Genomic DNA, 27,868 nt, shown 5'->3' with positions numbered 1-27,868 from the left:
TAGAGGGGACGGGGGCCCTCTGTAGCAGAGTTTTTTCAGGTATTTCTCCATGCCCCTGGGGTGAGGAGAGAACACTATGCTTCCGACCAGCCTCACTGGGCATCAGGACAGACTCCAGTGGGCACAGCCGCAGAGCACCGTTCCTCTCCGCAAATCCATATGAAGTGCTGTTGGAAGGGGGAGAACAATCAGAACCAAGAAACAGCCCAACTGTGCTTACCAACCACGGCCTTGCTGCCAATTGAATTGTTCCATGGAACTGTTCAATTTACATTGACTTAAAAACTACACAGAAGTTAGTTTTGTTGGTCAGATGCACAGTCAGATTGTTCCTTTAATTCCACCAAGACAGACTTTGTCTATATGCATTTATAACTAAAAAATTTCAGAGCTCAGCAGCTAAGCAAACAGGCCTGTCCCCTCCATGTTATCAGAAGACAAGGTGCTTATCAGGAGCCAGGTGTAAATATAATAGCTAAAATTTACTTTCATGATTAACATTGGGCCACATCCTTTCTCCTGGTCAGAATCTTGTCACAGATTACTTGCATCTCAGAAAACACAAACATAATAAAAAAAGAATGCAAGTTACATTTGTCAAATTGTTTGAAATTTTAATTGAGATCCATGGTTTTTGCGACAGTTTCTCCAAGGCTATAATGAAACACAGTAACTTTGAATGAAACTTTAAATAAAAGCAGAAATCCCAGGAAGCAGGTCTGCATTTGAAGATGGAATAGAAAAGCCTGATTTTAACTGAGATCTATAGTATTACCAAGAGCAGTAGGGCCTTGCAAAAATTCTTCCCTTCATTTAAGGCTTTGAAAATAAATTTTCTTCAGGAGTTTGGAGCACCTCTAACCTCCAGCAGTAATTAAGACATTCTTAACATCCTTGACCATAGACAAGTATCTTCTATACAAATCTAACTTTACAGTAAAAAGCTATTAATCATATTAAAAATGAGATTGATCGTTAACACTGGAACTTGGCACTTAATTGCCAGTCACTCAGTTGTTCTTAATATATTGGATGAAACAAATAATGCAACATTTAATGGTTGGTATTGTTTTATTTCCTAATATTGATTAAACTATTTACACTTCTACTTTTCAATCCACAGTTTACCACTCATACCTATGGCTTTTACTTTTATGTTTAGCACATCTTTTTGTCAAGTGTTGCAACTTCATTTAAAAAAAAACAAGAACCTGATACCATATAGACAAGTCTCTATGTTTATGTTTAGACATACTAATTTTCAAAAATGATTATTTATAAAAGGAAAGCCTGCTTGTAGCTTTCTTCCAAATCATATTTATCACAGACTCTACAAGTTTTCCCTGTTTTTAAGTGTCCCTTTTTGGGTGTCCTGTTGCCTCCAAGTGAAGTCTGTTCCCTCCCTCAGCCCCCCACCTCTAAACTTAATGCAAAAAGAAAATCAGTAACCAGCAATTTCAAGCAAAAATATAAAGCACTATAACATTACCTACTTTGCCTTTTACAGAACTAAGTTCTCAAAAACTCTAGAAACTTTGTGGAGATTTAACCACTCAGTGTGGAAAAGGCACAGGACTTTTGTGCTCAGAGACCTCCAGCAACAGTGCTTTTAGCCCAGCCTGAAAGTTAAGATCTGAAAATTCACAGGGATTTAATTGCCACTTACAGCAGAACCCCTCAGATTTTACTGATTCTCCTGCTGCAGGTATCCTGCAAGTTTGTACAAGACTTTGCTTCGACTGCAAGAGGAAAAGAGGTGAAATTACTTTTACATACGCCCAGGAATGGTGTAACAATGATATAAGCTATTAATTGCTAAAAATCCCACAAAGTTGTCCGTGTCAGTGGTAGTTTCTGTTCCATGGCACTACATGAATGGGGAATTATTTTTCACATATGAGAGAAGTTTAATTATACATGAAGAAAGCTATTTTTGGTCCACTTGTCCAGCCTCCTATGAACAGCATATTAGAAAGGTGACCAGTGACGGTTCAAAAACCAATGTAAAAGTTAACAAAAATAATTTGGTATTTCATTCTTAAAACTGCAGTGTCATTATTTGTCCTAGTCATCCCCTTTTGCATTTTGTGTGTCCACTAATTGTTGTGTTTTTAAGTCTTCAGCTTGCTCATTATGTTCCTTATCTGCATCATCTGCTTGATTATGATCCTTTTCTTCTGTTTCTCCTTGATCAACACTTTGATATTCTACTTGTTCAAGGTCGGTTCCATCTATAAGTTCTGCCTGTACTTCTTCCATCTGTATTTGATTTACATGCTCAACATGTAACTGCTCCACATGAACTTCAGCAGCACCTTGCTCAGTCTGAATGTGTTCAACTTCCAAGTAACTAATCTGCACTTGTTCCTGTAATTCCTCCATCTGTGTGCCTTTCACTTGATTGTCCTGTATGAGATCCTGGTGCATCTGTTCCACAGTTACCTGTGCAGGATCCACTTGTACCTGAATTACTGGTAGGACATGCACTTGCTCAACTTGTTCTATTATGGTCATTGACGTTACTGGTTCAGCTTCCATAGCTTCCACTGGAAGAACCTCTTCTGTCACTAATAGTTCTGAAATATTGTGCATTTCTTTGAGATGCCTTCTCAGCTCACTGCCTTGCATAAACCACAAATCACATAAGGTACAGTGGTTGGGTTTATCACCAGTGTGTATCACCAAGTGGTCTTTGAACTGATCCCAGCTGTTAAACACACTGTTACAAACCTGAAACAAAAGATACAGAGTGTTAAACACTGCCAATAGGAATGTGACAAAATACAGTGCCTATCTGAGATGATGGCTTCACATTGTATAGTTTCTTCCTACTTGGATTCAAAAAACATACAAGTTAAAGGTAAAAGCTGAGAAGAAAGCTTCAAATGAACAGGAGACTTGATATTTATTCCTTTATTAAGAATGGTGAGCTATTTTGAGTTGTGCATACATAAGATACCTACAAAATTCACGAGTCAGTACAGCATTTGAAAGTTTTCTCATCTGAAATTCACGTGCAATATCATACCCCAATCAATACATCTCTGACTAGAGTTTTGGGCGGAAAGATATTTATGCATTAATAACATTCAATGAAAGTGTAATGCAAACTGTTGTTTTACTGACGCTCCAGAAGCAGTACTAAACAATTTTTCCTTATCAGCTTTCACTTGTTCATGACACTGTGAGGTTTTTTAACAGGCTAGACTGAACTCTCCCATTTTGTGATTTAAAAATCAAAAACGCTTGACTGATTTCAGCACATAAAACGTTTAAAACTCCATCCCTCTCATTCTCTTCCAGCCAAAAGTACTGCCTCAACAGCAGACATGCTGTTTTCCCAAAGTACAGGAGTTCCCTTCCTTCCCTCCAGATGATACTCGAGGTAAATAGCTGGAAAACAACACACAGAGACTGCAGAAATAAGTAAGATGCAGGGTAGAGGAGACAGAAGAGTGGGTAGAGTCAGGCTTGGAGTAAAAAAACCCACAGGCTCAGAGGAGTATTTGTCCATGCAAATATATTTGCCTGTAGAAAGCAAGAAGAACACACATTTCAACACCCCTTTACTATGGGCAGACAGTTTTGAAACAGGATATTCTATCTCTTCATAATTTTCAGTAACAGCACAGAAAGATGATGGAGGGAGTATCTCACAGGATTAGCTCAAGAGCAGGTCTGTGTAGTCAAGACAAACATATCCATGTTGCTGCTGAAGTCTGCTAAAATGAGTTGTAATACTACTGCCACACTCTTTTTCCCCCCAGGCTCACACTTCAGAAGGAGATTGCATATACAATTTTTAAAATACTGATGTTATAGATAAGCACTCAAAATTACTTAGTCATACATAAAGATAATTACTATCAGCAATGCCCAAGCACATAGTTACTGTTCTTGCCACACAGAATCTAATTCAGTATTCAAGGCATATACCTGAAGAGCACCAAAGGACTCATCAAAACAACATTTTTTTTCTCCTATTTGTTCAGTGAACAAAGATTTGTTCAAATTTAGTTCTAAAGAGAAAAAACTAAAAATTTATCCAAGAATTGCTGCAGTTTCTGCAGGCTGAAGGGACACAAATCCACATTCGCAACATCTGTGAGAGGATGAGGAAGTTCAGAAAATTAGTTATGACTTGAATCAGCTCTTTAAAAGTGAAGTAGGATTTATCTCAACAGCTTTTCAAATGTCAGTTACATATAGTGACCTAGCAATCTCTACAGCATTTATTTTGCTTAAAAAATACTACAGATTGCCATCATAAATTGGAATTACTTTCCAGACAAAATCAGTATGTTTGGTATCAAACAGAGAATAATAAAACATGAAACTAAATAATAATTTGTATTTTGGACTTTCTATTTTTTTATTCAAAATTTGTATTTTGAACTTTACTTTTAGAGAAGCATGCTTAGGGAAAGGCCTCAGTCAGTGTGTCAAGAGCCTTAAAAAGGAAGCAGAAAGACCAGTAAAATGCACCCTACCCAGAAGAATCTCTATGATTTGAAGTATTGTGAAGCTCCACATCAGTAATTCCATTATTTTGAATGGAGATACTTAGAAGTGAGAATTTATCTGTATATTGTGGCTGGTTGAATATGATCCAAAGACCTCTCTACTGTCTACAATTTCCTTGTTAGAAGAGGAGTAGCAGGCACTGATCTCTTCTTTGTGGTCACCAGTGACAGGGCCCCAAGGAATAGCCTGAAGTCTCAGGGGATGTTTAGGCTGGATATCAAAAGAAGTTTTTCACCCAGAGGGTGGCTGGGCACTGGAACAGGCTTCCCAGGGCAGCGGTCACAGCACCAGCCTGACAGAGTCCAAGAAGCACTTGGACAGTGCTCTCAGGAACAGAGTGTGCCCCTTGGGGTGTGCTGTGCAAGGCTGGGAGTTGGACTTGATTCTTGTGGGTCCCTTCCAACTCAGCACATTCTGTGATTCAGTATTGTTTTACTGAGGTAGCTCTTAGAGACATAAGCCCACTCCCCCTGCCTCTCCTGTTCAGTCCTCCCATGCTCCTTGAAGGAAGGAGATACCTAACCTCAGACTCACCCACTTCCATTACCCACCTGACATTCATACAGCTTCTTCCTTCCTTTTTTAGCACCAGCTCCAGACTGGCAGGCCGTCAGGTGACACTTGAGCGTGCTATTCCGAGCAAAACGTTCATGGCAGTTTGGACATTCAAAGGGTTTTTCACCTGTTAAGATAGATACAAGGATTTGTAAGTATATAAAACCACTCAGTCTTCTTTCAGATCTCTCCCTGTGTCTCTCTCTTGCCTAGATTGATAAATATGCTGTAAAGATGTGGCCAACCAGATTATTCTACAGAAAGAGAGATGAAAATTCAATATAAAAGGGTAAAAAATTGATGTAGAGTCACAACTCCCATTTAGAAGAAAAGCAGTGTAGCAATTACCTGTAGCTTTTAAGTATTTGTGGAAATTATATTTCTATTCTGGCAAAATATTTTAAAGAAATAGCAGCGATTTCACACTTCTCATCTGATAATAGTTACAATTAAAGGATCAACACTAGTCAATATACAAAGTGACATATTAAAAAAGGAAGTATTTAAATAATACAACCTTTTATTTTCAGTAGTAAGAGCTTATGCTTGAAACTGAGCTCCAGAAACAAAGCTGGTGCAGAATGATTGTGAAGTAAGTGCATCAATACTAAAACAAGAAAAACCCCTGCACCCAGCTTTCCCCCCAAAAAGAAAGCACAGAGAGACATAAATGGGCAGAAGCAAGATGAAAATTCCTCTCAGTTAGGCCACTTAAGTTCAACCATGGTATCAAATATATAAGCCAGCTAAGGACAACAGCAGGGGAAGCTGAAAGCATGTCTTTTTATCATCCAAGGTACTATGCTGTCATCAAGTGGTAATGCACAAAAGGTGTTGCACCATGCACAAACACAGTGACATTCAAGCAAACTAAATTACAAAAAAACATGGAAGACCATGTTTCCTCTGAAAGTCTGTAATAATCTGTATAGGTACTGACATCAACACCACTAGAAACAAATGGATAATGAACTCCAAAAGAGGCTGAGGCATTTCAGTGAATACCATGAGATCAATCCTATCTAGTTTAAAAGCCTGCACTTTCAGGCATGCAATACTGGAAACTGAGGCGGAAAAACAATTGTCAGAAATACTTACAAGCTTCTAATTGGCTTTTCAGAAGAAATTCACAAGTAGCTTAAGTGTCACTTATACACCTAAAAGCTATAGAAAGATGTTAAATGGTGGGAACGTTCCCCTCAATGGTTATAAAATACCACATTTTTTGGAGAGTGTTTTACAGGAAAGGCTAAGCTGCCTTCAGTCTTGCAGGTCAAAAATCATGGACTTTGCCCAAGGAACTAGTGGGTTTGGAACTAGATGACCTTCAAGGTCCCTACCAGTGCACACTGTTCTGTGATTCTATGATTCTGCAGAGCGTGCATGGATGACCTAGGAGCTCCTGGACAAACTCAAACATGCAAAGAAAGTCCATGGGACCTGATGAGGTGCATCTGCTGGTCCTGAGAGAGCTGGTGAAGGAAGCTGTTTAGCAACTATCCATAAAATCTAAGGTGCAGCAATCTGGTGAAGTTTAAGACTGAAAAAGCAGAAACATAACTCTTTTAAAATAGGGACAGAGGGAAAGACCTAGGGAACTATAGGCCAGTCAGTCTTCCCTCCATGCCCTAAAAATCATGGAGCAGATCCTCCCAGTAGCTATGCTGTGAAGACAGGCTGAGAGCATGGGGGTTGTTCAGCCTGGAGAAGAAAAGGCTTCAGGGAGGTCTAAGAGTGCCTAAAGATGGGCTACAGGAAGGCCGGAGAGGGACATTTTACAAGGGAATGTAGTGATAATGACAAAGGGGGAATGGCCTTAAGCTGAAACAGAGTAGGTTTAGGTTAGATATTAGGAAGAAATTCTTTTCTCAGAGGGTGGTGTTGTGCTGGAATAAGATTCCCAGAGCAACTCACTAGAAAATTTTAAAAATAAAAGTAGTTCCTTGGTTTGGTATTTTTGAGGAAGGGGACATGCCTTAAGGAAATATTTTGGAAAAAAATCTTTAAGACTTAATAGACTTGACAGAGAAGCTTCCTTACTATTTTCTGGTTTTAAGTGCCTATTTTTAATCAACTCAATCCCTCAAAAGTTTACATCATGGAAAACAAAAGACCATGAATAAAAAGAAAAGACATACCACCATTTTAGTTACAACTAGAAGCCAAGTATTTCTAGCACTCAGGAGTAATTTGTTTTCTTCAGCATATTATCTATTTTCCCAAAACATGCAAAAGCCCAAAATACAAGAATGAAGGCCACATGCACAGGACATTAGTGATGTTCTTACCTGTGTGCTTTCGGAGGTGCTCTTTAAAATGCCCAAAGTGGTCAAACTGCTTGTCACAGTATTGGCATACATGTATTTTCTTGCCAGGTCTTTGCTTCTTGCTGGCACCACCTTCATCAAGGTGGTAACAGGTGAGGTGCTGTTTCAAAGCACTCTCTCGTAGGTATCTTTTATTGCATATGTCACATTTGTAATTCTCAGTAGAGTGTGTTTTCATGTGTTCCTTAAAATGGTAAAACAATTTAAATGAACGGTTACATTTCTCACAGTGGAATAAATTGTTCATGTGTGACAGCTGAAGTTCCACAATTTCAATACCTTCTACCTGTTTGCATGAGGAGTCAGTTGCACTATCACCTTCTTCTTGGATCTGGCATTTTCTCTCTCCCTGACGATACTTGCTGGTGATATCTGCCAAAAGAGCCAAAGCAGATTCATCTGATGTACCTGTTGTCTGTATGTACTTTATGGATTGCTCTGCAGAAGCTACTTCTTCAAGGGTTTCAATGCTGTCATCTTCCACTTTCATCGTCCCTTCAGCAATCTCAACCTCAATTTCAACAGGCTCTGATTCTGCAGATGGCAGTGTTTCTGTGATAACATTAGATGTTTCAGCAATCTTCCTCTTTTTTGCTTTATTTTTACCTTGGGCTTCATTTGATTCTAAGGGTGATGAATTTTCTTTGTTCCTGTAAAGCATGTGCATGAACATGGTTAAGATCAATTAGCAATTGCATAACTCCTGCCTAGTAATGAGGTTCTGCATCCAACACTGCCCTCACTGTTTCTCAAAGTTGAATGATGACCACATCAGATCCATAATCTGTGTGCACATCAGAAGCTAATTTGTCCTTAATTTACACTCCTTAGTGCAGTAAAATAACATTGTTAAAGTTGATAAAATATTTTTAAGTATTTAAATAAATAGCTCTGCTTGAATGATACAAAGCATCTCTCAAGAAGAAAAGCCAGCTAACCTAATGACTTACCTAAAAATTTGTGAAATTCTATACTTGGAAAGAAAACTTCTCTAAAGTAATTAATTCTTCGGCCTGCCTACTCAGAAATAAGGTTCAAGTCCCTCTTATGCTATTCACCTCTTAAGCTCTGGAGTGTGTGGAACTGCAAGCAGTACTTAGAGCTTGTCAGAAAACACTTCAGCTACAGCTTCACACAATGCTTATACTGACAAGGGTTAACATATCCCATAATTTAGGAAGGCACACTGCTAACAGCTGACCAAAGAAAAGTCACCAGGATGTGAAAGGAGAGTATTCTAGTTTAATTTTCTGGGCTTAAACATAACCCACAGTTCTGTGCTGTTCTCCCTGCATAACACACACACAACCCCCTTCCTACGAAGTGTCAGGGATCACACGGCATCTCAAACACAGACACAGCTGAGAGAGTCAATGCTTTCAAGTCATCCACAGCACCACTGTGCTGCAGGTTTTACTACTGATCATCAGTTTCAAAAATAAGACTGACTGGAGTAAGTTGTGCATTTAACCTTCCTCTGCACCATGATGAACCCTTTCATGTAATGCACTCCCTATCACTTCCAGGCTTTCTGGTAACAAGAGACAAGACTTCACCCAGTATCTCCAAGTCATACTGTCAGATGTGTAACTAATCATGTTATGCAGGCCACAGCTTATAAATGGCACCTTAGACTGTTCACACACAGGAAAACAGTGCCAAACCCAGTTCCATATAGCCTGGATTTCTGATGTCTACAAGATGACAGGTACATTGCAACGAGCTGCTGGATCATGTACCAAAAGCAACCAGTGTAGCATGCAAAAGAAATGACAACATAAGAGCACTTTATGGAAGTGAAATGGAAGGGGATAAAAAACAGCCTGATGGGACTGGCCACCCACATTTTCAAGCTAGAACTTTGGCAATTGATTACAGTTCCTGGTACTGGATAACAGGTGCTGCAGCAACATTTGATTGATTATTGAACCCAGATGAAACTGACTTTAACAGTTACTGACTTCTACTGTTCATTCAAGAAGTTTGAGAGGTTAATTTTGCAGCAAGAGGTTTTAAGATCACTGCTTATTCTTTCAGAAATAGCAGAAAGCTGCACAAAATCAAAACACCAGCACACACTTGTTAATGTTGTCTGATCACCGGAGACACATTGTCACAGCACAGCCAGCTGCCAATCAGGTGTGGGCCATCAGACAGCACAGAGACCAACTACCAGTAACCATAGAGTCACAGGCCTACAACATCAGCAACATTTACAAGCTATGTCACTTGTCATCGAGTTCTAGCCCAACAAATCCGACATTCTTGCTTCATCCTGTGTAATTCTGACATGTATGTTACAGTAGAAGAATATATGGTCATACACAAGTTAAGGAGGTTCCAGCATAAGGAACAGCACTGCAAAATACTGGCAGCCAGCTCTTGCAAAAGCCTTATTGAGATTCTCTCCTTCAGTGTTGAGAAGAGAGAGAGGCTTATGTGCTTACCTGATTTCAAGTGCTTTGATTGCTTCTAGCATCTGTAGATACTCTGCAGCTTTCCAAACATCATTTGCTTCTTCTTCACCTTGTACCATTAGCTTTGCTGTATACGTGAACTCAATTAGGTGACGAAATGCCATGTTACTCACACCTGTATACAGGCAAGAGAAACAAGTTACCTTTAACAATTCTGCAGCCTCAGCTTCCCAGTGAGTCCTGCACACTTGCCTGCACACCATTTTGATCACAATATTGTAGCCACACCTTCATAAAGATCACACCCTTAAATGGCTGTACTGAACGGTTTGGGTTGGAAGAGTCCTTTATAATCACCTAGTTCCAACCTCACTCACATTGGAATAATAAAAATCTACTAGAGAAACATGTGAGTCTGGAACAACTGTGGAGTTTTGCCATGACAAAGATAAAAGGAATGATAAGATGGACAAAAAGCTGTTTCAGTAATATATAAACACAAAAATACTAGTCCTGGAGGCTGAAATGCTTCTCCAGGAATTTCACTTTCTCCCTGCCTACCACGTAAATATTGCGCCATGTGTTTTGCTCTTGCATCCCAGCCAGGGCATCTGCCACTGGCCATCACTGACAGCCTTTTTCAGCTGGCCAGAATGGCTTTTCTCTGGGAAAGCTTTTGTGTAGTACGGCTAGTCCTAAAAACATATACAGGGTCTGCCTGACCTTCACTAGCCATGTATTAGGGAAAAGAAGGGGGGAAAAAAATTAAAAAGCACCACATAACCTCACATTTTCCCTTACAACATATTTAATAGTGCTCTGATTTTGATTTTTCTTCAGGGAGGTTTTCTTTCCAGTGATGGTAGCTGTCTCAGAACAACTCAAGAACTATTATCTAGAAAGTTAACTGCAATGACCAAGCATGTTCAAGTGTTCAAGGCCAGGCTGTATTACTGCCCTGACCAACCTGGTCTAGTGAGAGGCATCCCTTCCTATGGCAGGGGAGGCTGGGCCTAGATGATCTCAACATTCTATTACTCCAACCCTAAACATGCTATGATTCTGTGTGCTGGCCTGTAATAAGGATGCTACAATAATTGCCAGCTTGAGCGCACAACTCTGCATGCTTTTTATTTGCAGAAATCAGATTACCTTCAATCTCCACCAAAGGTTCCTGAGTGAAATCTTGGAAGAATTTGTGGAAGAACTGGCTACAGGCAGCAAGAACTGCTTTATGAGCTTTGAAATGGTGACCTGCAAAGGGAGACAAAAAGTTTGGTTTGGGGTAACACCTTCCTCCCTCCATAGTACAAAATAAATGCAGATGGAGAAGAAAAGACCACTAAGTGGTCTATTCCAGCCCCATATACTGACTGTTTCTCCTTATAACACAGGACACTACTGCAGCTGGCTTGTCCTTTCTCACACAAAACCTTGCTAAAGCTCTGCAATTTAACAAGCTGGAGAACTCACTCACTCACTCACTCACTCACTCACTCACTCACTCACTCACTCACTCATTTTTCTTTTCATACATTTAAGAAATGAATGATGGGAAATTTCTATGCAAACTTTTTTCGGTCTGTCTTGGGCTCAGCTCCCTATGTCTCATGTTGTTGTTGCTCCTACAGACTGATGTATGTTATCACCACCGCCAGGATGACCACCACAGAGTTAAAGTGGATCTGCTCTGTTTTTTCAGCCAGTCTGCATTTCTTCTCCCCAGTGGAGGCATGAACATTCATTGGACTCAATGGTACAGGGATAAAGGAAGCAACATGGATTAGAACTACACAGCTGCACACAAAACCAGCTCTGAGTTTAACACATGGATTTAGTAACAGAGCAGGAGCAAACATTCAGGGCAAGCACTGTCAATAAAACTGTGGCTGTCTCAGAAGAATTTTCTTTCTTCATTTGCTTACCACCTCCTAATCTAGACTCTGTAGGATCCTTTTTCTTCAAGTGAGTTGCTGCTATCCTTTTAAAGATCAGGTGGTACTCCTTTAGCTAAGTCTGTCCCAGTGGTCACTGCCTATATTCCTTGTAGTGTTCATCCATTCTAAGACATGTTTGGAATATGAAGCAGGTTTAAGAGATCTACCACATAGCACTTTTTCTAAGGAGATAATACTTGTATCTTCATCATCTTTTTCAAACAGTTCTTATGCCCTTAGAATACAATAAAATTGTGTGCTTTCACATTTTTTAAATAGTAGACAGATACCAGAGAAGTTGCTGTGAAAAGTAAATAATATTTCAAGGTGTGGGTTTTTTAAATTTAAACACAGTATTTGTAAAAGTTCTCTGCATGCAGTCAGACAGCTCAAGTCAGAGAAAAATATTTTACCAGTGTTTTGGGAAATCCTTAACACATTAAATATACCACAGCAGCTTTGAAGAGGGCTTCTGTCTGAAAATATTTTAGTGTCTTGTTTGAGGAAGCAGAAACAAAATTATTAATCACTATGATGAAACTTTGCAAGTAACTTGAACACAGGTACAGAATCAAGAATTTGTTCACAGCCCAGTCTGATACCTGACCATGAAAAATCCAACAGCACCCCGGCACAGCTTTCAAAATTCTCTGAATACCAACGGCTTCTCAGGCCTGTACATACCATCAACGATCAGAGTGATATCTGTAAACTGGTCCTGCTCACGTTGTTCATTCAGTCTATCCAAAATAACTTTATAGTGTTCAGGGAATTCCTGGATACATCCCATCGTTTCCTCAGCTTCCATGGCAAAAGGCCTGGTCTGCAAAACAAATGTGGTATGAGAATAAGAATACTGTGCCACTCAGTAAATACTGTGGACAGTCAGTATTATACAAATTGAACTAACTAGCACTTTTGCCAGGACTATAAAGCCAACGGAAAAACTGTCTTGCTAACGGGTTTTTTACCCAATGTTAGCTGACAGGTAGAAAATGGCACAGTTAATAATGTGGAATATTGTCTTATTTGGACACATGAAGGAACAGCTGAAGTGGGCATTTCTTTATCTTACAGACTCAGCAGGGACCCACCACCCTCAAAGCAAATACTGCAGGGATGCAACACAGCTACTTATTCAACACCACATAATCTCAGAATCTTTATCCAGTTACTTCTTGCAATCCCACCAATCCACTTGGTTAACAGACAGTTCTTAAAGCTTTTATATTTAAGTCACATTTTGCAGCTCATGAACACCAGTCGTTTACTTCCTTTAAATATGGATGTAACAGAGCAGCAATTTTCAACTTATGAGTGCGTCACGATTGCCAGGGATTTTATTTGCAGTCAAGCTTATTCAATTATTCTACTTAAACTTCTTCCTCTGTAAAGTACTCTTTGCCAGCCTTTTGAAAGAGACACATAATGCTTGTAATCTGATATCCCTTCCTCCCTTACTAACACAATAAACATAGCTGGGGATGGGAGGATCTCAGACCTGGTGAGGTTCAGCAGAACTCAGTGCCTGTGGATGAGATGCAGACAGTAGTCTGCTGCTTATGCAGAAGAACCTCAAGAGATTATCGAAATGCTTCAACGAAAGCACTTCACAAATTACCTCCAGGCAAAATTACTTCAGATCCATGCAGCAACACTCACCTTCAACTCCCACACTAACGTGGCTTACACTTAGAATGCTGGAGAAAAAAAAGAATTATGGAGTTCCTGTTTACACCACAAAACACACTTCTTGTCTCTCAGAAAAAAGTCACCCATGAAGAAGTCGTTTTGTCAAGAGAATGAAGTAAGTAGAGCAGAAGCAATGACTTAGGGAAAACCAGCCCTACCTGCTATTGCTAGGTAGCCAACCACAGAAATGTTGCCCACAAAAGTCAGATTTGCTACCTAGTGTGCAACAAGCCAGTAACTACACACTCAAGGAGACATTGGTTATTTATTTCAGAGTTGTGCCTAGTAGAATTCCACAAATCAAGTATCCAACTATAAAAACTTTTTACTAATTATACATTTTAGCGAGCAAAAGGATTAGTGTTAATTGGTTACAAGTAACATAGTTAGTTCTCTTATTAGTATTCCCTTTTCTACTGGTTAATGTTTTTCTTGCTTTCTGTGCTAATAATTAGTCCATATGCTCAGTCCCTCTCTTCTTTGGGATAAGCGGGTTTCTTGGGTTGGTCCTTGCAATCTCCCCCAGCCAGAATTACCTGTCACCCAGCTGGAGCTGATTCCAGCACAATTGTTGAGTGTGCTTTATTAGTTTCTTTCTTATTTTGGGGGTTCTGCTCTGTGTCCCTGTGGCCTCTAAATTCTGCATTCTCTGTGTCCACTATCAGTGGTACACCCATTTTCCTAGGCTTTATTAGCCTGCCCTCAGGCCTGAGATCACTGAAGTATATCTTCGTAAGTTTAAGAAGCTTAAGGAGGCAATTCTACCAAAAAGTAATTTGTTTTTCTAACACCTGGACATTACTTGGAGCTTGTTGGCTGCTCTCTGTTTCATGGATTAAATCTCCCTTCTTGTTGAAAAGGCCTGCCAGTACACAAAGATAAAGCATCAAAGCAAATACTTCCTTAAGGAAATTCTACATGTTCCATATTTTGCACCAGAAACAACTGTCACGGTCTTCAAGTGGGCAGAGGAGCCTAGCCTGTAGGGGAGGATGAGGTGGAAGGGAGCGGATGCTGCTGCTGCATTCTGTTCACTTCCTCTGTGATGGTGGGTCTCAGACAGACAACCACAAGTTCCCGCCTTTCTTCCACCATCTGGTATTTCACATAAAGTCTTACGTGGGAAGGAGCCAGCTACCCACTTCACAGTTTAATTCTTCTTGCCCATTTTTGACACATTATAAAAGAGCAGATGATTTGCAGTTAAAAGCATAATTCCTTAAAACAAAAATTTGATCTCCAACTCTCGTGATTTTCACCTCCCGTGATTTTCACTTTACTTTCAAACTGACAGTAGGGGTACCTTAAAGAAACACCCCAAACTTCAAAATAATAGAACAACCTTAGCCCAGCAAACACAACATACTTTAAGATTTTATTTTTTTTTAGAACTGTTACAAAACGTAGTAAGAAACATACAATGTATGTTAGGCAGTTCATTAATTTACACAGAGCAAATGTGAATTTACTGTCTATCTAAATGCAATTGCAGCATTCATTGAGCATTCTCATTTTAAAGACCTCAGTCATACTGCACAAAAAGGCCTGACAAAACAACACATGTTCAATAAGAGTGTGACTGCTTTGGAGGAAGGAGTTGAAGTACAGTTGGGAAAACAAAGCGGCCAAGGAAGACAGACAGAAGTGATCCAAATTCCCACTTATGAGCAGGCTTGCAGATGAGAGACAGAGAGTGGACCGCTTCAGTTGTCTGTACAATTTCCTGGAAAGACTCACTGAAATACTGCCTTAGCCTTATTAGCCTGTAGCCCTGGACGCATTTCATATGATGTACATATAATTCGCCGAGCTGCTTTTATAAATCCCCCTCAGTGAAGCCATGTTATTATTACTGTTCTCCTGGGCTACATCTGGAACTCCTTGGATTTCAGGCACCAGATGTTTGTTCCGCGCACACGGATCCCGCAGGCGCAGGCGGGGCGGTGCCGGGGCAGGTCGGGTGACCCGGCGGAGCCGGTGCGGAGTGCCCACAGCGCCGCCATCTTGGGAAAAGGGGAGCCGCGGGCTGTGCACTGCAGAAGCAGGAATTCCGCAGGCATACTACCGCACGTTTTCCCCATAACCAACGCTCAGGCACCGCGCGGGCCTCGATTCCCGATCCCGATGCCGCCCCTCGGCTCCGCAGCGCGGACGCGGGGTCACTGCCACTCCCGCCGGGAGCGTGGTCACAGCGGCCGCCAGGCGGCGCCCCCGCCTCCTCCACCCCACCCGGGGCTCCCGCCACCCGCGCGCGTCTCCCGCGGGCGGCGGCCCGCGCGCCCCGCGGCCAGCCGCGGCCTCATTGGCGGTCGCCGGCGTCAGTCAACGCGACCCCCGCCAATTGCGAGGCGCGGGCAGCGCTCGCCCCAGGCGCAGAAGCCAATGAGCGGCCGCCGAGTGCCCGGAGCGGGCGAAGGCGGAAGGCCTGGCCCGCGCCCAGAGCTCGCCGCGCAGGGGGGATCCGGGCGCAGTGCGGGAGGCGCCAGCAGGCACGGGCGTGCCGCGCGGGTCCCGAGAGGGGATCTGACCGCTGCCGGCCCAAGCCTGGCGCTCGGCAGCGCCGCCACCTCGTTAGTCCCTATTACGTCATCAAAGCGCGCATTAAATCGATCCCTTTTCAATTCCCGGCCAGGTCGCGGCCCGACGACGCGGCGCTCCGAGAGGTGGGGAGGCGGTTCCGCCGGGGACTCACCGGGAGCAGCTCCTCGCCGCGCCGCAAACCGCTCCACCACCGCCGCTTCCTGCTGCCCGGCACGCTGGAAAGCGGGGCGCGCGCCGGCCAATCCCGACTCGCATTCCCGGCCTGCCCCGCGCTCACCGTCCACGCGACAGGGCGCGCGCGCGGTGGGGGTGGGCCCCGGCAGCCCGGGGCATGCTGGGAGCTGTAGTCCAATTGTGCAGTGTGACATGACGAGTCAGGCTGGAGGGGACCACAGCGGGTCATCTGTTCCAGCCTGCCTGCTCAAGCAGGATCATCCAGAGCACATGGCACAGGATTGTCTCTAGACAGTTTTTCAGTATCTGTGAAGTTAGACTCCACTGCCTCTCTGGGTTATCTGTTCCAGAACTTGGTGGAACTTTCTGTGCACCAGTTTCTGCCATTGCCTCTTGTCCTATTGCTCAGCACCACTGAGCAGAGCCTGGTCCCTCCTCTGTCCCCTCCCTGCAGACACTGACAGACAGTGATGGGGTCCCCTCTCAGTTGTCTCTTCCTGAGGCTGAACAGGCCCAGCTCCCACAGCCTGTCCTCATAATAGAGATGCTCCAGTCCCTTGGTCATCTTTGTTTCTCTTGCAGACAAAGAATGCCTGCGTCTCCCCTTCTAGATGCAGTTGTGCAACGTTGTTGCATTGCTGTGCCTTCCTTAGTCTGGAATGCCCCAACATTTTGGAAGGCAGGTGGTGTTAGGGCCACATACACCCTCACAGGCAGGACTCATACCCACGGGATTCTCTTCATCCCATGCCCCTCGACTCTGTTACAAAGCCAGTCTTCCATGCAGTTCTATAACAGCATGTTACTTTATAATTCAGATTGAGCTGTGCCCAAAATGGCACAGTAGCGTTAAAAGCTGAAAAGTCAAAAGTGAAATATTGCCCAGTAAGGCTCACTCTGTGGTGCCCAGCTGTACCCCTCCAGCTTCAGGTCTCCACAGCTGAGGTAGGAAAGGCCTAGACAGTACCTTGCAGCTCCAACAGAGCTCCTGGGCTATTTGGCTGAGCCATTTTAGGAAGAGACACCAAGTGCATAACACTGGCTGCAACCAGTCCCTCTGCCGTCCTGTCTGTGTGCTGATGATGTGAAACTCGGTTTCTTTTCTACACTGGAGTCTTCAGGGCACCCCTAGTTATCCAGGTTTCATGTCCTGCCACCAGATGAAAATGTATTCATCCAAATAAACCAGTATAATGTAACTTGCCAGAACAGACAGCATGATCGTCCCTTTGACAGCCTCTATGTTGAAGCTGACAAGAGAAAAACAGCCTCATGAAGTGGCTCTAATGAGCTTGCCCATGTTAATTCCTGAAAACTGACTCATTTATGAACTCCGTCCTTTCTCCATGGTGCTTATTGCTTAAAGGCCTTGCTAACATAATAGTATTATTGCTCTTGTCAGTAGGTCTGCTCAGTTATTTGCAACCTAGGAGTTGCCTACCACACCCATTCTTGTCTTTTGGTACACAACAGCACATAAGCAACGTTGATACCTCCTGCATTCAAAGATATACAAAGGTTTATTTTAAACTAGCAGAGATCTATTTTTTAGTGGAAGAACTGTATCTCTGATAGCTTATAATCCAAACAGAAATATTGCTAAAGCAATAACAGAGTACAAGACAAGAATTTTCCATTCCAGCACCTTCTACCTATCCAGTGCTGGTGGCTTGCTTGTTTTTGCTTAATGTATGGTTTGTTCCGACCATTTACTTTTTCTTCCCTATGGCATTTTCCACTATATTTCTTTTTTCCTATGGCTTCCCCCATCTAGTTCTACTGTGAGGTTAGGCTAAAGGTTTTAAATCAACCTTATGTTTTAGATGGACCATGCTTGGTCCTAATAGCTTTTCAAATAGAAAATTATACTGACTAAGCTGTAACTCTTACGTTCTCCTTTTACTCTCTCAGAGATGGGTGTGTTGTTTCCCAGCACTGCCTGTAAGATTTCCAAGTGCTATGTTACAAAACACTGCAATTTAGTTTTAGTAAGTCTAAAAACTACCTGGTTTATAGTGCATTTTATTTACATAAGGAAGAATATGTTAACCAAACATCTAAAGGATCTTTATCAATATCTCTAGTTCAACCTGTATTAGCCATTTATATGCCTAAAATTTACCTATGCTTTTCTCCTTTTCCAGAATCACCTCAATGATACTAAAGGATCCTGTATTGATTAAAACAACATGGTAATTCTTCTGGACATAACCTTCAGCTGAGTTTGGGAAAATTACTAAAGTGTAGATGTTCTCTTCTAGCTCCAGCCTCTCACAGCAGCATTGAACAGGGCTGAGATTTTCTGTCCAGGCTGAGCACTGTGAGCCTCTCCCAGAGGGAGCTGTGAAATAGCAAACAGACAAAAATGAGTACTGAACTAATAGTAGAAAATTATGAATCATATATTTCCCTTCTTTAATAAACACCTCTTTGTCTGAGGAAAGGAAGGAATTAATTAACTGGAGATTTGAAATCAAGAATTCAGAAGGCCTGCTTATGTGCAGCGTTGCGTAGATAACTATTGTACAAAAGCAGATGATTCAGATAATAAATGAAGGCCAAAAGGGAACATTAGATTTCCTAGTGTGAAGCCATCTCCCTTGCAGCCTCTGATCTACATCCAGCTTGCTGGACAGTCCTGACTGGCTCCCAAAATGGTTTTGAAAGCTGCTTAGTGCACTCATAGCACACCCAGATCTCCCACATAAAAAACAAATTATTCACCAGGCAGGTACAGAATACAAGTAGCTGCAATATGGCCTTTACTGGTCTCATCTAGTAGAGAAACTCTTACGAAATCAACTGCTCATTCCTGTAGTGTTATCAATCATTTGCAAGAAATCTTCTCTGTATCAGATGAGTCAGTATGTCTCCGTTGGACAGACTTGCTTTGTGCATGAGAAGGCTTTACCATCATGCCTAGAGCAAGCCAGATGTGTGCTGTTATGCAAGAGAAAAACATTTCTGTGGAGCCCCTTTGAAAGGTATGCCAAGGGCAATAATACCAGTGTCTGTTTAAAAAGTTTTAAAGGAAAATAAATATGGATTGTGCTTCTGACAGAGAGCTGTTCTGTTAATCCTCCTTATTTCTTTATTATTTCCAGAGTGAAGGGAAGATATAAGGAGTTAATGGAAGCTAAAATGATGGTGTACACAATGCAAGCTGTAATGTGTAGAATTGTGGATTGATGTAAAAAAAATATTTAAGCCTTCCTCCTGTGACACAAATGTGTCAGCCTGTTCCTTTGTTATCTTTCTATTTTCAGAGAAAATGTCCAGCTAGGACAGGATGTGCATTTATTTCTGTTCAGGATTATCTGCTGACGTATGAACTCCATGCCAAATCTTATCTACTGTTTACAAGTTTCATATTATTGTGACCCTAGAAAGATCAGCTGACTAGTGAAATCAGGGAGATCAGTGTCTGTTGAACACTCCAAATGATGGTAGTTGAATTCTAGTTCTTATCTAAATATTTTCTTTTATATAATTTTAAATATCTGGAGGAAGAAGCAAGTCCAGCAACTTACTGTCCCTCAGTTTCATAAACCATAGTGATTTGGATTCTGCAGGATTACAAGAAGCATGTCTGAAGAAATTAGATGTTAACTACTTAGCTATTTTTTTTTCTTTTAATCCTATAAAAAAGGATCATACATATAGATATAAAATGGGTTGTGTTGGAAGATCATTTCCCAGTATAAATTCAGTAGGCCTTGTCTAAGTCAATACTTGTCTGGAAAACCTTTTAAAAAAAACCTCTGTTAAAAAGTGTTTATTGTTAAAATACAAATTCACCATGCAATTTTTGTATGGGTATGCATTGTACATCATACATTCACAGACCTTATTATTACAGATTTCATATATTTAGTTAGTATCTCTTCAGACGCGACCCAAATGTTTCAGAGCCTAGTCTTTAACCTCATTTGCAAAATTTTTTTTGTTTTGTGGATTTTTTTTTAAATAAGCACCAGTGGACATAGCACAATGAGACTTGAAATGTGGTGGCTTTTCTGACTCTCTTTCACAATTCATGAAAATCTACAGAGTCTGGAAGGGGTTAAAGCTAAATTGTAAGAAAATGTTTTGACCTAGCCCACCTGTACTTCCATGTATTATACATGCAGAAACATTAACAGATAATTTTAGATTACTCCACTTTCAGGTCAGCTAATCTTCCTACAAAAACGTAGAGCTATGAATCATACTGTTGTGCGAAATTATGTATGGCTGATAGGGGCATAAAATGTTCACTGTCAACTTTACTCCAGAACCTGGAGACGGTCAGGGAATCATTCCACATGCAATTAAGATAAGATTAGGAGCAATAAAAAGTTGGAAAGCTGGGCAACCTGGAATTCTTCCTGTTGTCTAGAGCAATTTTGTTTTCCCTTCAGAAAACAGGGTCTTCCTTTCTGGCACAGCCTTCCATCCATCAAGTGCATTTTCTATCTATGCAAGACAACGTGTGCTCTGTGTCACGTTGACCAGCACTGTGCTGATTATAATGTGAGTACGCACATTTGCAGACTTGCAGGTGTAGCAGCTACCAAAGCACACGTTCTACTGGAAGACCACCCAGCTCCTCTCTGTTGTATCACTTCAGTTCTTAAAGCCAGCCTCACACGTGATCCACACTGTAAGCCTCAAACAGTGGCAGAGCTGCTGACTGCATAATGATTTGCCTGAACAGTGGAGACTGAAGTCCTACGTTGGCTTCAGGACAACTGAAATTCCTCACTGTCCTCTAGTTTTGTATTTTGTAACTTACGTAGGAGAACACTTGTGTTAAAGAATTAACAAAAGTTAACAACAACATTTACAAGCAACAAGCCTTTGCGAAAAGGGGAATACAATTAAAGAGCATTTATTATTAATTATTACTTAGCGCAGTCATGGGATCACTTTTGCCTTTGGTTTTCTGGTCTATCTCTCCTCCTGAATGCCTGTTAGCTGAAGAGAATGTTCAACAACTTTACTGCCATGATTCTTAAATCATTACAAATTTTTTTTCACTTCGCAGTCATATTTTATTTCCTTTTTTTGAGCTTTTACAGGAAATCTGGGAAGGATTATGATGCAGGATCAGCAGAAACTTTTTTTTTTCCTGACAAGAAAAAGGTCAGAAAATTTCAGCTTGTGGTTTAAGGGGCTGGATAAAATGCTGATGGTCAAAGAATGATGTGGGATGCAGACTCTGAGCTCTATGGGGGATACTACACCTCCTTAAATACAATCCTTAAGACTGTTATGAGCCTGATAAGTAAATCAAAATTAATAAATAATATAAGGCATACATTAATAATATTATGAATGTTCTCCTGCCAAGAGGCAGACATAAAAAATTAAATTAGAGGTCAGGCAGAGATGAGGACTTACCAAAGTAAAATGCCAACCTGGGACTCATCTCTGCTGTAGTTCTTCATGAGTCCTTACAAATAAGCATCCATGCCAACCCCCACAGACTGGAGAGCTATTGAGTCATTATGATGACTGTTTCTTGATGGGACCATGACTTACCTTTCAAGTTCCACAGGTTTAGCCAGTGCATTTGAAATGGGATGAGGAGACACAAAAATGGGTGTTGCTTCTACTGCCTTTAGAAAACAAGATACGAAGCCTGTCCAGTGTGAAGAAGTCCATTCAAATACATGTGAACTTAAGAAATCATGGTAATTTTATAAAAACAACCAATAGTGGCTGCTTGAATTTTGCAGGGCAGATTTTCCCATGTATTTGTAGTGGTATGTAGTAATGTGATGACTTGTGCAGGTGACTTCCAAACATGTCCTAAGACAAAATGTCATCAAATCTTCTCTCACTTCTCTTTCTTTCAAACACTTAGTTTCTTCCTCTGCGTTGCATTCTGCATCCTTTTTTTCTGGAATGCAGTTGCAGTTCTACTACTCTAATTTTGCCTTTTCCAAAGGCTGGGGGTCCAAAGCTGTAAGGAGAACAGGAAGACTGCCAGTGTCAAGATATGGCTAATACGTGTGTCAGATACAATGTCTCTCATCTTTCCTGGCCAATTATCAGTATTACACAAAAGTAATGTTGGAATTCAAAATTTTACCTCACCTTCATTGTTACTTTCAACAACTGCATCTGTGAAAAGCCAAATACAGGACTGTAATATCAGAAGATTGAGAACTTCTATTTAGAACTTCTATTATATGTGTTTCATCCAAAAAACCACAAAAATAACTTTATGTTAGTCAATAATTGTAATTTTCAGCAAAAATGTGAAGTTTTCATGAGATAGAAAAACCTGGAAACCTTCTGGAAGTGTTAAATGCTTTAATGCTAGAGCATATAATAGAATCACAGGATCATAGAAGGGTTTTGGTTAGAAGGGACCATAAAGATTATCTAATCCTCTTTCATTAAGTCAGGCTACTACCTAATTTAAACCTTCCCTGTTTCAGTTTAAAACCATTGCCCCTTGCTCTGTGACTACCCATCCATGTAAAAAGTCCTTCTGTCTCTTTTTACAGCCCTCTTGAAGTACTGAAAGAGCTCTGTGAGGTGTTCCTGGAGCCTTCTCTTATTCACCCCAACTCTTTCAGTCTGTCTTTGCTGCTGAGGTGTTCCAGCCTTCTCAGGATCTTTGTGGCCACCTCTGACCCTCCTATTTGAAAAGAAGTATCATCAACAATCAACTATCAATATCATGTATTTGAAGTCATCAGTGTTTTAGTTTGTCAGACTCCATTCTATGTAAGACAACCTCCATCTTGCACACAGATATCCGAATCTGCCCATAAATGTTCCTAACATCTCTTGCAGACCATAATGTTCACAGCTGCTTCTGTATTATCAGGAAACGACAGTAACACAGAGCTGCAAAAAGAAATTTAACCAAAAATACATAATCCTTTTTTTAATCACAGTTCAACAATTCTTGAAAGAGATTTTTTTTTATATACAAACATCCCTTACTCATTAGCTGGGGCCAGTTTTCACTTCAGTTTTAATGTATTTCACAACAAGCAAAGGACAGACTTGAACTTCCTCTCAGGTTCACTGTATATGGTCACTGAATCCCATGTGCTGGGTTGTCTTAACTTCCATTCTGTGGCTAGGGTTCAGTGCAGTGAACTGTGCCTGTGTGACCTGGCGTAAATCATTAACAACAACTTGCTTGTACAGGTATTTCTGATGAGAAGTGTTTAAATGTAGTCACCTAGAATGAACTGCCGTGAAATTTAGCTGATGAATCATTTTCCTCCACATCTCCTAAGGAGTTCTATTGTGTATAAAGAGTTTAATAGGAATTTAGTGTACTGCTGATGGTACTTCTGAGGTTTTGATTACAGCTGCACCCTCTTGGAGGCCTGATCTGTTAATGTAAAGAGAAATGTCTGAATGCAATAGAGAGGTTTGTTTAACTTCCTGTGTGTTCATTGGTCCACATTCAGCTAGGGTGAATGTTAACCACTTTATGTGTTTTCTCAGTGAATTGTATTGGAGAGCTTAAAGCTGCCTGCTGAATTCCTGGTGCAACTGCATCATTCCTGTAGAAGGAGGATCACTGTGTGGGACATGAGATCTGTACAGATACCCTGCTTTGGGCAGCACATGCCTACATTTGTTTCTTGGTTTACTATGCCAAGCACCGAGAGCCTCAGTAGAGTCACACCAAACTGAAGGAATTTTCAGTTTTCTTCTGTGGATCTCAGGACTGCCAATATTACTAAATACACCAGTAAAAATACAAAACCATGGAAGATTTCCTACAGCTACCATCTTCTGAACCGCCTCTTGGGTATCATCAACAAATTTTTTCTTCCTTCAAATGATAAGAGGACCACCGGTTATAAGTTCCCTGTGGTGACTTGGAGAATTTGTGGACTAATAGAATTATTGCAGGATAAATGCAGAAAGTAAACAGAGCCTGTAAGGAACTCAGAATAGATAGGGTCTGTTTGCATTTGTAATCTATGCAATGATTGTGATTGAGGACACATCTGATAAAATGTTTCCCTTCTTAATTACAGTCTGTTACAGATAGGTTCAAGAAGACAAAGGTACTTCATTATTGTAATGGGATTTCCAAGCAGAAAACCCAAACATTTTGCTACTAGATCAGGGCTCCTTTAAGTCTCATTTTGTTTATAAGTGGACAATAGCATGTATCAGCTATTCCTTTGTTCAATGAAACAATCTTTAGGACTACGTCAGAGGACATCAGCTTTAGTTCCTTCCTTTGAATTTTGAGAAGTAAGCATTTAGTTACCTTATGCTGTGATTTACTTTACTTCAGTGTATCTTTTTGCCCTTCACTTAAGTGACCCTTTTTTTTACAGCACTTACTCAAGTCTAAGGCCTCATAAACTGATGGAAATTTCCTTATATAAGCATTAAGTAACATCAACAGCCTGCTGCTGTCGCAGTATTTTCCACCATAAAGTATAAGTAACTACCCTGAGTTGACACAGTTGTCAGAGAAGACAGAGAGGAACCAGTAGAGAATTAAGATTTGCAAGTGGACTTTGAATTCCGTGCTTGTGACATCCTTCAGTCACAAGAGCAAAACAGGCACTGAAGTCCTAAGGCCTCACAATAGGGTTCATACTGAATCTGTGTTCTGCCCCATCCTCATGTTATTTACATGCTACAAATCTCCTCAGCTGACGTTACGAGAATGTAATTTCTGACAGCCACGACTCCTTGTCCTTTGGGATTGTGGCATTATGTTAGGGTTTTTACGTATTTTTGTTTTGTTTTTGTTTTTTTTTTTTTTTCCCAAGAAATGTAGATGACCAATCTAGATAACAGAAACAACAAATGATATTTCTGTGCTCTGATGCTTTGAAAAGATTGGAACATGTCAGAAAAGGGCAAAGCTTATGTTCAATAAGAAAGGAAGGGGGCTGTTATTTCCACCAGAACTATTATCCTCCCCCAAAGAAGAAAGAAAGTGAATAGAAACAGGATAATCATTAAAAAAAGCTATTGTTTGAAACTGAGGGCTTGTCCAAATTAGAGTTCATAATGTGCCTCCTGCCGTGAGATTGGACCAAACTCAACAACTAAGAAAATACTTGCAACGGAAAACAAAAATACTTAATACTTAAGATGATTGTTTCTTTACAATCTATAAACAAAGGGCTACAGAAGCCTATGAACAGAAAGGGGAATAATGTAAGAAATGGAGTGGTCAGACTCCTAGACTATTAATTTGACAATCATTAACAGCTTTATCTATGTTCATTAAAAAATCCTGTGGAAGCAGATTTTTTTCCCACTCAGAAACAGTAATACTTCAGACTGAAGTTTAAGCATATTTAGCTTATACATTTCTAAAAAAATTAATTAGATCTATCTTAATCCACAACCAAGATTATGATAGTTCCTACCACTTGCTTTAAGACAGAGGAACGTTTTTCCTCAATAAATACTTTCGCCTCAATATTGAGTTAGAACAATGATCTCAGCTAGGGTGAATGCTAAAAAGTAAGATGCTCATGGCTTATCACTGTAACATAGTTAAAGTCATCTTAATATTACAAAGATTATAATAAATATAATAATAAATAATACTACATGTAGTATTTATTGTCACAGTGATAATTGCTAGCAACAGGTGCTTTCCATCTCTTGGTAAGGCAACTGAGAGTCTGCCAGTGTCTCTGCATACTGTATGGGAGGAAATACTAACTTTCCCATAATGACCACTGTCCATTTCCATTCTCAGTGTGCTTTCCACAGCAAGGTACTTGTTTTATATGATAGCTGCTTCAGCTCAGTTTACTCTGTCTGAACTATGAGTTCTTCAGTACTTGTGAGCTGCATCTCAGCAGTAGTCAGTGAACATTACATTCAGTGAACATTATAGTGAACATTATAGTTTATAGGTTCAGCACTTGTTAATCAAACCTTGTCTACATACTCTCTTCAAAGGAAATGGAGATGAAGTATTGTTCTTCCTTTGAGAGTGTCTCCACCTGTGTTGCTATAATGGACAAGAGAACAACTGTCACTCACCGATGAGCTGCATTACTTTCATTAGTCCTATTAATAGAGCTCCACCTGCTTCATTTTTGTTGGCTCCCTCTGTGGTCATGCAAGAATTGGTGGATATGGTGCACACCAAATACTTCCAGCCAACCTCACAGGATTTCATGAGCACTGAGAATCAAACCCACACCTGAAGCAGGAGGTGAGCAAATTGTCTATCAGTTGGAACAGTAAAAGGCGCTATTGCAGATATGTGGCTTTGGTACCAACCTAGCCAAGAATACAAGATGTGTTTCCCTAATAATATGAGAAATACAAGCACACTCCACTTCTTAAGAAAATTTCAGGTCTACTATGAAGTCTGTTAGTTTTCTGCATTGTGTCTTCCAAGACTTCTAAACAAAAGTTCAGATTGTTCTCATTCTTTCCACTGACTAGTGGAAAAAGAAGTGCATAGGACTTCTACAGCATAAACCCCCAAGGTCAGCAGTTTCCTTTCTCGCATTCAGCCTAAAGCAAAATGTTTATCTGTGCAGAAGATGGCCTAAGGCCATAGATCTAAGCAGTATCAATCTCACCACCTTGAACTGTGAGGGCACACCAATTTATAAACATTTATTTCCCCATAAACACATGTAACATGTACATTGAAGGAAATCAAAGCAAGGTAAACTGCTGTTGAAATAAAACACATTATGTGTTAACAATTCTTTCACCAAGGAGAGAGTGTGGGGAAGGACTTTAACCTGGATGTCCACAGATACCTTGGTGATCCTGGGTTTAAGAAAACAACAGTGAAATACAGAGGTTCAGGTACCTACTGCCAGCAGCTGGACCTTCATGACTTTCATGTTGCTACATTGATTTAAATGTCTGAAGTTCTGGGCTCTAACTTTTGACAAAGTTGAAGAACTGGAAGGTTCTACAGAGAAAAGTTTGAAAGCAGAGTGATATAATCAAGGGCAGCTGGGCCAAAGGAGCTCAGTATGCACAGACAGAGCACAACATTCTCTAAGGCAAATATCAGATAAAGCACACGAGAAAAAAACTGCCAGCTCAGCGTTTTTGTAAATAGAGAAGTACCTTCCCCCCCCTCATTGTGGTTACCACTGTGTTCAGAAAATAATGACTCCTCGGCCCATCCCCCTCCTCTGACTGTACCACTACCTCCAGCTGGCTGGGGTGACTGACAAACTGCATAACAAGATATTTTAAGTCATGATTGTAAAAATACTTTGCTATTATGCACAATAAATGGTTTCCACTTGGGATTAGTTAATGGAGAAATATTTTGGGTACTTTTGCTCAAGGGGTTTCCTTTGCTTGCAGGGTCGTTCAGGAAAAGCTCCCTGAACTTTGAACCGTATCTGCAAAGTGAGATAAACAAGAGCCATATAAATACCACAGCCCTTTTCCCCACACAGTTTTCTTCTGCAGCGGAGCCAGGCAGAGCTGCCAGGAAGGGGGAGGAGAACAGGGTAAGTGTGCTGGGTTTGCTGTGAAAGAGCTTCATGACTTAAGATTTGGCAGAGCATTTGCTTGTTTCTTTGGCTGAAAAGGCTCACTGTGGAAATTTCCATTGGAAACCAAGTGGAAAGTTGAAATATGAAGAGAAGTATAAGGCAGGACATGGCTGTCCTGCAGCTCGCAGGACGGACAGTTGTTGCTGGGCGCTGCATGCCAGTGCTACAGAAGGCTGCTGTAAAGGCAAGGAAGGATATCAAAATGTCGTGAGAGT

At 40.9% G+C, this 27,868-nt stretch overlaps 2 protein-coding genes across 4 annotated transcripts in view; one reads left to right on the top strand and one right to left on the bottom strand.

Moving 5' to 3' along the window:
* Nucleotides 1–603: 603 nt before the first annotated feature.
* On the bottom strand, nucleotides 604–16,233 carry ZNF131 (zinc finger protein 131). 3 transcript variants are annotated; one of them, XM_066181102.1, is made up of 8 exons: nucleotides 16,145–16,219; nucleotides 12,445–12,583; nucleotides 10,976–11,077; nucleotides 9,854–9,998; nucleotides 7,693–8,056; nucleotides 7,368–7,590; nucleotides 5,076–5,206; nucleotides 604–2,730 (listed from the first exon to the last, which is right to left on the bottom strand). In XM_066181102.1, exons 2-8 carry the CDS (start codon nucleotides 12,566–12,568, stop codon nucleotides 2,065–2,067), a joined length of 1,755 nt encoding a protein of 584 aa, XP_066037199.1. In that variant the 5' UTR covers nucleotides 12,569–12,583; nucleotides 16,145–16,219; the 3' UTR covers nucleotides 604–2,064. The 3 variants fall into 3 exon arrangements, with proteins under 3 accessions (XP_066037199.1, XP_066037200.1, XP_066037201.1); XM_066181103.1 differs by having other exon boundaries at nucleotides 7,368–8,056; nucleotides 16,145–16,233; XM_066181104.1 differs by lacking the exons at nucleotides 9,854–9,998; nucleotides 10,976–11,077; nucleotides 12,445–12,583; nucleotides 16,145–16,219 and having other exon boundaries at nucleotides 7,686–7,735.
* An 11,295-nt stretch (nucleotides 16,234–27,528) lies between these two features.
* The window catches only part of SELENOP (selenoprotein P), a 7,875-nt gene continuing 7,535 nt past the window's right edge, over nucleotides 27,529–27,868 (top strand). The window contains exon 1 of the mRNA XM_066181100.1: nucleotides 27,529–27,608. The gene's annotated coding sequence lies outside the window, so the exon portion shown is untranslated. The remainder of the gene's footprint in view (nucleotides 27,609–27,868) is intronic.

This window comes from Chamaea fasciata, unplaced genomic scaffold (assembly GCF_029207755.1).
Source record: "Chamaea fasciata isolate MVZ Bird 193981 ecotype frontalis unplaced genomic scaffold, bChaFas1.0.hap1 SCAF_4, whole genome shotgun sequence".
NCBI classification, from domain to species: domain Eukaryota; kingdom Metazoa; phylum Chordata; class Aves; order Passeriformes; family Sylviidae; genus Chamaea; species Chamaea fasciata.
Note: the sequence above shows the minus strand (reverse complement) of the source record. Positions and strands in the feature narration are given on the sequence as shown.